General features: G+C 37.9%; 1 protein-coding gene across 1 annotated transcript in view; it reads left to right on the top strand.

The window, feature by feature from the left end:
- The first annotated feature begins 413 nt into the window (after positions 1–413).
- LOC111647032 (interleukin-13 receptor subunit alpha-1-like) overlaps positions 414–10,296 on the top strand; it is a 12,784-nt gene continuing 2,901 nt past the window's right edge. Inside the window, exons 1-8 of the mRNA XM_023396639.2 lie at positions 414–731; positions 2,287–2,435; positions 3,848–4,007; positions 4,108–4,207; positions 6,431–6,606; positions 6,782–6,912; positions 7,234–7,366; positions 8,910–9,009. Coding sequence (XP_023252407.1) covers positions 659–731; positions 2,287–2,435; positions 3,848–4,007; positions 4,108–4,207; positions 6,431–6,606; positions 6,782–6,912; positions 7,234–7,366; positions 8,910–9,009 — 1,022 coding nt within the window. The 5' untranslated portion in view covers positions 414–658. The remainder of the gene's footprint in view (positions 732–2,286; positions 2,436–3,847; positions 4,008–4,107; positions 4,208–6,430; positions 6,607–6,781; positions 6,913–7,233; positions 7,367–8,909; positions 9,010–10,296) is intronic.

Raw genomic sequence — 10,296 nt, 5'->3', positions numbered from 1 at the left:
CTCATGGCTTTGTCTTCCTGGCCTTGATCCATCAGTTTGTCTCTCTATCGTTTGTTGCTGCACAAAGCCATTACCATACAGATAATCAGCTTAATGATTCACAGACTCATTCAGTTCCTGATGACTTCCTGGAGGAATGGATGGATCTCTTGGTGGTTTGTGATATCGCACTTAACATCGCACGCATGCGTGATCTGCGTTCATGAAGAGAGGCTGTTTACTTTGACTTCTTAATTCTTACTCTCACTGGTCGTACCCTGCTGATGAGACGCTGTTTGAGATGAGCTTAGGTAGTTTTTTCATTCCCACTGACTCACTCTCATTCCCGCGCTGTCATCAACAGCTTCCCTCCCACTGCTTATATCGGCCCCGCCCCTCTGTTCCCGGTAGACTGCACACACCGCCGTCGCACCGACTTTAAGGAGGTGCGCTTGTTGGCTGTTTACCTTTCACTTAACCGTTTGCCCCCTGCTCATATTTCTTCTTCTTCTTCTTCTTCTTCTTCTTCTTTCTATCGTCAACACTCGCTCCTCGGTGTTTATCTGCTGTATGTCTCTATATAGTCACTTTAACTGACTTTATTTACTGGGGGAACCGGAGGATCGCGGGAGTTGACCCGCTTCCAGATGGAATAATTGCTCAGGCGCTCGAGGACAACATGACTTTCACTGGGGAGTTCTTTGCCATCTTGTCATGCACCGCCATGATAATGCTGCTCCACTGTAATGCAGGTAAAGACCCAACTTCTTCATTGTTATCACTGATCTCTCATGACAACTGATTGTTACCTTATGTGAGATTCAGAGACAACAAGGTTAACATGAAATACTTTCAACCTTTTCTTTAGAATGATGGATTGATTAGGCCTATTGATTATTTATTTCAGGCACTTTGGGTTAGAGATGAAAACATCTTAGTTTAATAATGCGCTATGATTTTTCAATCTTTCTTCTATTATTATTACTATTATCTATATTTATTATTCTATTCTTCTTCTTCTTACTATTAAAATTATTATAATTATAATATTAATTATAATAATAATTATTATTATTATCATTCTAATAAGGGCATCCTTATTTTAACCCCAACCTTAAGGAGGGCTTCTCACAGCAAGGGTCCTGTATTTACCTTTGTACGTTTTAGATTTTGACACTGATAAATCAGAGTAATGCCAGGACATTTTTCTGCTTATAGGTTATGTCGAAGAAAAAAAGTTGTATCACCACTACAAATATTATTCAAAAGCTCTTTCCAGGTTCCCTAAAGTGTTTTCTGTCGAGTTTGTATTAAAAAATAATGATCTTTTTCTCCTCGCTAACGACATTTTACAAACTGCGATCGGCCCCTCGCTTTGATTTTGATGTGGCACCTCTATTTCGCCATTACGGTGCAGGCGCTGAGCGCAACCTGAAGTTTCCGACCACGGCGCTGTATATGGAGCTAAAACCAGAGTGAGTTACTGTTGTGAAAAAGGTGTTTCACAAAGTGTTGTCGCGAAACTTCCGTTTGGTTGTCAGATTTTTTTTCTAGGGATATAAAATCATTTTTAGCTGTAAATCCACAATTTATAGATAGTTCTATACAGTGAAGGCACCAAATACAATGAAATACACACATGTATCTAGAGTAAACATTTCTATCATTACAGTGAGTCTACATTATTCACTGGATTCACTGTATTTGAGAAATATCAAGATATATTCACCTTTAATGTAAAAAAAAAAAAACACAAACCAAAAAAGTCTTTCATCATATTTGAAGTCTCATTTAAAGTTTTCCTGTATGTTGTTGTTCCTGTCTATGCAGTTCTTCTCTCTATCCATGACGTCATTTTACTGTAAGCTGCCTTACCTTTTATCACAAGGGCTCAAATATGAGTAACATTTGTAAGTTCAAAAGCTCATTGAGTTTACATGTGATTTTGCCTGAGTTTTCTCATTACTGGTACAGTGAGATGACGTCATCTTTAATGTGGACATAGAGGATTACGTTCTTAGAGGAATGTAATAGGAATCTATTTTTGGGACTTACGGTAAAGCGGCCAAGGAAAGGTCTTTATGAGCCTTTCATTCCTCTTTGGTTACTAATCAACTACCGTGATTGTGGAATAGACAAGCAACAAAAACATTTTAAACAGCGGTTATACACCCACCTTGTCCGCGCTGTGCTGTTGCGAGTTTGTTGCCTCTGAACAAACCCCCGGAACTAACGGGAGCCCACCGTGGTATCGTTAGTTCTGTAAAGGAGAGGTTCATTTCTCCTTTTTAATTTCTTGTCCTACAGATCCCCTTCCTCCGCCTACAGATCTGTCATACGAGTGGCTCGACCCGTTTACTGTGAACGTGTCCTGGTTATGGCAGAGGCCCAGCAATCTGCCAAAGGACTGTGAAATCATGTATGATTTTGAGCCGAACGCCAAGCCTGATAACCGGGTAAGACTGGGTCTCTTGGGTACGTTTGGGAGGTCCCGGGGTCCCCTTGCAGGCTCTTCTTCACTGTTAGATTGATGTAGGCGATTAGCTGCAGATCACATGCATTGTGCTAAATAACATTACTGCCAACCAGTAAAATACATTTTTCTTCCGATTGATTCCAGGCAACTCGCTGGTTTCACTTAGAGGGACACGCCACCGACTTTACACATCAAATTTGATTTACTTCATTATGACTACCACTCAAAACAGTTGTGCATTGCCCTGTAAGGCTTTGGAGGCTTTTGTCTTGGCTTAGGTTTAGAGGCTACAAATTGTTTACACGTAGCCTGTGTTACAAACCAGTGTTTGTGACACAGATGAGTGCATTTACCAGAGAGGGAGGTTTCAAAGGAAGAGTGCAGTCAAGTTGCATTATGCGAAGTGTTGGGTCCAGGGTTTCTGGGACCAATTACACTATTGTGTTCTGTTTCACGAGTCCTTCATTTTTGTGGAACTGCAATGAATGAATGAATTTACAATCAGTGTAATATTATGTCTGATATTCTTCAGTAGAGATCAGAGATACACTTTCAAATGCAGCAGGACTCTCTGACAGCACTGCTTCCTTCCCACTGCTGTCAGGCTTTACAGTCAACACTGCCCCCAAGACCATTCAAATCCACACATGTACAATATCAACGCATACGAAACAGTGCAATATCAATATTTCCTTTGTGCAATAATGTGATTTCAACTGTTCAATCTGTTTATTTGTTTATCTTACTTGTTTTATATTAATCTTGCTTATTATGTTGTTACCTCTGTTTACTTATTTCTTATTCTAATGATGCTCTTCCAAGTGCCATCAGGATTATCCTATTTTATCAAATTACCACCGTAATTTATGTTGTCTCAATATGAAGCCCAGAGGACACAAAAATATATAATTATATATATATATATATATATATATACACACTGTTGCCCATAAAGTTGGAATAATTTTGTTTTCAGTTTAATTGTGGTTTCATTTTCATTGTGATATGTTTGGAAGAGATTGACTACTAAAGCTTTGAGAAGATATACACTTTATCCGTCAAGAATAAATCACATTGTCACAATCATTTCATGGAAAGAGGCAAAAAATATTTTATTCCAACTTTATGAGCAACAGTGTAAATATATATATATATATATATATATATATATATATATAATTGGAAAGATGGCAGTTGTGTAATGGGGAAAGCATCCATTTCAAACAAATCGGAAGCCTGTCATGCTGAAAAGAGCTACTTGGTGCAGCATTTGTAAATTTCTGGCTTAAATCATTTTTAACAGTGGATCTCCAGCCTGTGGTGCTTGGAGGAAGAAGACCTGTTTCAGTAAATGTCGTTAAAGCCCATCTTGTTTTCTCCATGTTGTTTTAGAAGCGCATAGAATCAAGAAATGTCAGTTGGATTTGTCTCACAGGAGTAACAGGTTCTCAGAGCTGCACGTTCACCATTTATACCGTCGGCATTAAAGAGTCATGTCTGGATTGGAAAAGCACATCTGAGAACATAACCATCAAAAGCCCAAAGCCACAAGGTAAGAAAGCTGAAATGACAAGGATAAAATTATTTATTTATGATGATTAAGAGAACAGACTTGAATCTTAGGTGACACCTTTTCTTTTGGTCCTGTACAGCTAAAGTGGTGGAGGACTTCAAATGTGTCCTTGACCCCATGGGAATGAACTGCTCCTGGATCCCAGTATATCCGGCTTACAATCTGACGCTCTCCTACAAGTGAGAATTATACACTATGTCTCCAAATTTCTGCATTAAACTTTTAATGATGATGGGATATTATCATCCAAAGCTTATTAGCACGTGGGATTTAGCATAAAGTTGCTTATTATGAAGGCCTCACAGTACAAAAAAACATTCATTTTGGCATAACACACGCCATGTTGACCTGCGTAGCCCCTGTAGTTTCTCTTAAGGGAAGAGAAAGATATCTAATTTCTTTGTTTGCTGCATTTAGCTCTTCAGCAAACACAAATGAAATCAGGAAGTTAGTTCTAGAATATATTCCGAATAAATACAACATCCTCTTTTCTTACTGCTCTGCCTGGAGTCTGTGTCGGCCCCATACAGCCTGAAAGCCATCGATAATGGAGCTGTTGTTGTTGTTGTTGTTGTTGTTGTTGTTGTTGTTGTTGTTGTCTCAGTAAAGCACATAATTCCGCTTTCCCGATATGCTGGCTGGGTCTTAGTCAGCCTACTGAGCGCATCCATTGTGTTCGCTAAGGACATCACATTTCCCACAACAACAGAGGGATGAAAGGCTTTATCCTTCCTCCTCCTACATATCTACATCAAAGTGCCCATGTGGCCATCAGCTGTGCAGGGTGAAAACATGTGGATGGAGTTTCCCCTCTTCATTCAGGGCTGCCAAAAACACTAAATCCCATTCTCTGAACCAAAGGCTGAGTGGCGTGAACCCATTTATTCAATCAATCACAAGTTTGGCACAAACATAAACAATTTTCTCCTCATTAGACACAATTTGTTTATTTCATTTAATCATTTTGCATAATCTCCAAACACATTTTCACTCAGTAAAACACTGTTTGCGGTGGTGCATAATGGTAGCAGAAGTTAAACACAACTTGATCATGGCTCTAAATTGTTCACACTTGTTGCTACTGATACCAATATAAGCCAGGTCAGAGTGCACAGGCTGATGAAGGTTGAACGAAACAATGGAGGACAATAATCTGAGAGGTTGGGGAGGAAGAGGAGGAGGAAGACTGAGACAGAGACCAAGAACTGTAATGTTTAGATTCGAGCAACCGTAATAGACAAGGCTCCTGTTCGTGGAATAACGATGACGGAAGCAGGTCAACCCTCTGTCTCTCTCTCTCTCCATAATCAGGAGGTTGAGAGAAGAGAATGTGTGTTGTCATCGAAGGTTTGCTGTACATACCTACAGTAGAGACCCTATACCAGGGAAAACCTCCATTGGCCTGTGGTGACGTAAATGCGGAGCCCCAACAGGAGTGGATCCAGCACACCACAGGTCCGGTTTTCCCCTCGTTACCTGGCTAGGGGGAATATAGTCTGTATGTTTTTCTGAATTGCGAAATCCCTAAATTCCATTCTCTGAACCAAATCCTCAGTGATCGGAAACCCATTCACTGAATCATCGCTCTTTTGGTAAAACCATAAACAGTAGTGTAGCTGTTACAAGTTGCAGATCGCATCTCACAAATATTTTTTACCTCTTTCCATGAAATGATTGTCACAATGTGATTTATTCTTGACGGATAAAGTGTATATCTTCTCAAAGCTTTAGTAGTCAATCTCTTCCAAACATATCACAATGAAAATGAAACCACAATTAAACTGAAAACAAAATTATTCCAACTTTATGGGCAACAGTGTATATATGTATGTGTATATATATATATTTGCTGATACTACTAATACTAGGCTGAATGAATCACTTCTTGAGTGTGATTTAGCAGTTATATTTACAGTGTGATGTATTTTTCATTTGTCTTTGTCTTTTTTGCCATTTGTCACACTCAGGTTTTCCTGTTTATAAGAGCTGAATCCAGACATTTATTACTTTATTGCTTACAGTTCTTAAAGTAGGTTATACTGTAACTGTTACTGAGTTGTGAATATTTATTCAGAAAACATAAAACATCTTTACTTTATTACAAAGAGTAAACATTTCTGGAGCTACATGCTCTGAGTCAGCGGTTTGGTGAATGTAGTTTGAAAACTGGGTTTTGTGTGTTTACAGTTTTGAGAAACGCATTGAAGGTTTTAAAAAAAAATGTGATTGAGTGATTGTGAAAAAAAATTGTGAGCTGTGAGGGCACCTGGTGACGACTGGAGGAATTGTAGCATCCATAGTCACTACTAGAACAGAGAGGACTGTGTTGTTTTTATTTTGGTGAAATACATACCGGCTATAACCTTCCCTGTGTCCGACTTCTCCCCATTTTGTCATTGCAGGACTTATGGAGTTACTGAGGCAGTTACAAACTCAAAAGACTGTCATCAATATTACAGCAGTGGAAGAAGGAATGGCTGTTACCTGGAGCTTTCTGATGAACAACTGTTTAAAACCTACATTCTTGTGGACAATGACATTGGGAGGAGCACATTTGAAGCCCTCAACACTTCAATTGGTTGGTGTTGTCTCTAATAATTAATTATTGATGTCATTACATATTGTGAAATCAAATATAAAACGTGCTGTTAAAAATAATTTTATTACCAGTGACTGAATCTTGTTTTTAGTCTTTTGCAGTAAGTAAAATGTTAGATTTTATTTTATTTTTTGTCCTTTTACAATCCTTTCAGTAATACCTTCACCACAGCTGAACATCACACAAGACAAGTATCTTCTCAACCTGAGCTGGGAAACTCCAAAGGTCGGGGATTTGGATTGTTGGATATATGTATTTAACTACACAGAATGCAACAAGCCCATGGTAAGTTGTCAATTTTTTACTTTTTATCCTAAAATTTTAAAAGTTCTTCCTCTTTTCTGTAACTAGGTTTTACATTTGCTACGCCAACATATGTTGATGAAATGTGTATTTTAAGCAATACAAATGTGTTGGATTTTTATAAATTTCTGTTTAAATTATTTCATAATAAATAATGATTTTTGATTTTTATTATTAATAATTAAGAATGATTTAATTATTTAAATTCAGATGACTATATATTTTTATTTCATCAAGGGTACATAGTTTCTCTATGACTGACAAATTGCAACACTGTGGTTCTGTGTGCTTTTTGTTTTTTAGAAAAGCCAGAAGACGACCACGAACACTTACAGTATACCCTACGATGAAAACTGCCTCTATGAGATCCAATCCAGAGTCGAGACAAAAATTTGCCTACCAATAAGGAGCGACTTGAGTGAAGTTGTAACTTATGGTAACTCTCCAACCAAATTTACTTACTAGGATTTCTTTAAATTTATTAATACATCAGAACAAGATTTTTTTTTAAGTGACATTGTTTTGCATTGTGTTTTTATATCTTATTTAAATACGGTGGTTCGAGCCAATTGAACAACTACATAATTCTTTAAATCTCATGAAACATGCACTGAAAAAAGTGGAATGATTTTGCCCAGCAGAACAGCAAACTGTACAATAAACTAGAATATACAGTGGCTGAAAAAGAAAGTGAGCCCGTTGAAATTATCTCCCTTTATGGATACATTCGTTTTAAAGGAGCTAATTGTAAGTTTTACTCTTGCTACATTGCTAATGTTAGCACAGCTGTTTACTTACCTTACATAGTCTAGAAGAAATGTTGCGAGATCAGCATCAAACCTCATTCCTTTACTCACAAAGAGCTGGTGTCCAGTGGTGGAAAGCAACCCGCTTGTTTAGTTTCTATTTCCATCACTTCTTTTCTTCTGCTGAAGTCGCTTTCCGATACCGAGTCACTATAGCATCTAGGCTGCTCAAAGGACGTATATAACCTCTTGCATTGTAAACACAACAATGACAAAACATCTACTGATATAAACAAAAAAAGGATCTCAGAAGACTTACTTAGAATTGAGATACTAATCAGTCCACAGTCAGACAAACTGTCTATAAATGGAAAAGATCAGCTAAACAGCTGTCCACCAGCTGAAGCTCAGTAGAGGTTGATGTAGCAGGACAATGACCCGAAACACTGATGTAAATCTACTACAGAATGACTTCAGACAAAGAAAATGTTCCTTTTGGAGTGGCCCAGACTTTAACCCAACAGAGATGCTGTGGAATGACCTGAAGAGGGTCGGCCAAAGCAGACATCTTAAGATTATGTCTGAGCTGAAGCCGCTCTGTAAGAAGAATGGTCTGAAAATTCCTTCTGAACATTATGTAGATCTGATCTGCAGCAAGGGAAAGCCTGTTCGACGTTACTGCTGCCAAATTGTTGTGCTGAGTACGAACACAAAAGATTACAACTGCTGTTGAATCAGTGTAGAGTTCAGTCATGGATAAAAGGACATTTTATCAGACACCAGCAGAAAATGCGTCTTGCACTGCTTTTCCCACGAGACGGTCGTGTTTGTAATAACCTGTCTCTGGATGTGTTCTGCAGAGGTAATCATCAGCCAATGAAGAAATTCACTCACTAATATTAATATAATGTTAACATCAATTTACATGTTGTAAATCTTTCCCAGATTTACACTGGGAAAGGGGAGAAAAAAAATTAAAAACACTAATTGATGAGAAAAAAAATGACATGCTGAAAGACTGCAACTATTGCGGTGGGAGTTTCTCCACTTCCTTGCATGTTGCAACGATTTCCTATCAAGTATCACATCAGAATTGATTTGAGCAATCACAATGATGCTGCAGGATCTAGTGAGTGGGTTTGGGTGTGGGATTTTAGTTTCTGTGATCAAATTTCTGACTTGAGGGAGAGAGTGTGGAAAAGCTGACTAATGCTTCTCCGATGTTCTTCACAGGTACTAACCGGCCTCGTGATGGGACGCTGACCGTGGTTGCCATTGTCATCCCCATCATCCTGTGCGTCTGCGTCATCCTGTCCTGCTACTGCTTCAGGAAGTATGTTTGCGAAACAGAGCGCTCGGCTTACTTCTTAGAGTTTCACCTATCTGCCCGCAAAGTCTCACGGTGTCCAAATTGCTTTATGCTAAATTTTGTGGAACAGCATTTGAAATGTGCAACAACAAAAACAAGTAACCGAGGTTATTGCAACATCTGAACCTAGTTCACACCAAACAACAAGCAGATGCTAATGCTTGTGGGTAACATTAGCCAAACTCCAAAGAGAAAAATGGCCATAACCTGCTGCAAATACACAAACACTGAATCCTAAAAGTCATAGGAAGTTGCCTTTACTTTTAACCTGACTTTTTTTGTTTAATTTAATTTATTTATTTGGCCACGACCAAAGTAGCAAATGGTCTTCCTGGGAAAATTACATCATAGTGCAAAAACAGTGTAAATTAAAATTAAAAGACAAAAAAGGAAACAAGAGAATAACAACAAATATAAACAACAGTAATACTACTAATAATGATTATGAGAACAGTGACTAGTTCCACGCTTTATATAAAGTAAAAGTAGAACATTTGATACAGCTCAAAAAAAAATAACACCACTGAAAACAGCATATAGAGTGACTGAAGAATAAAATAAGGTAAAAAAAAATTAAAAAACAAAAACAAATTCCTCATTCATGATCATATTCAGATATTATGTAGTGAAACGTGTCCTGTTTGTAGAGGGGCTGGTGTTAGGTGCCATTAGATATTTCTTTAAACTCTTCTTTTACTTGTTAAATGTTGAAATATCTGATGGCAAACCATTCCATGTTTTCATTCCTCTGTACATAACAGTATCTGCCTCGCATTAGTTTTAGAGACAGGAAGTAAAAAACAACCTCTTGATGCTTCATATTAAAGTTGTGGCCTTACTACAATATAAAAATAGATTTTATATACAATATAATATAAAAATACAATACAATATCAAAAGAGATTTTATATTGTAGTAACATATATTATAGTAACAATTTAAAAATGTTTAGCTCTTCAAGTTCAACGGAACTTTATTGTGAAATGATTCGGCCGCCCCACGAGCAGGCACAAGTAGGCAGGTAGGTGTTTCAAATAGAACTGCAATAAAAAGAAGAGTTATAAGAAAGGAATGTGCATCTGAAACTACTTCCAATTGTGTTTTCAAATTAAGATTCAAGTTTCACACCTGTGGTCGGCTTCCAAGCGAGTTGTGATGTCATAAAATCATGTTTTGCACATGCCCGTGAGCACAGAGAAAGTTTCCCGTTGCAAAAGCAGTTCTCTTACAGCGAACTGCATACATGCGGGG

Source organism: Seriola lalandi, unplaced genomic scaffold (genome assembly GCF_002814215.2).
Source record: "Seriola lalandi dorsalis isolate HSWRI2012SDOR001 ecotype SW California unplaced genomic scaffold, Sedor1 jcf7180002054979, whole genome shotgun sequence".
In the NCBI taxonomy this organism is placed as follows: domain Eukaryota; kingdom Metazoa; phylum Chordata; class Actinopteri; order Carangiformes; family Carangidae; genus Seriola; species Seriola lalandi.
Note: the sequence above shows the minus strand (reverse complement) of the source record. Positions and strands in the feature narration are given on the sequence as shown.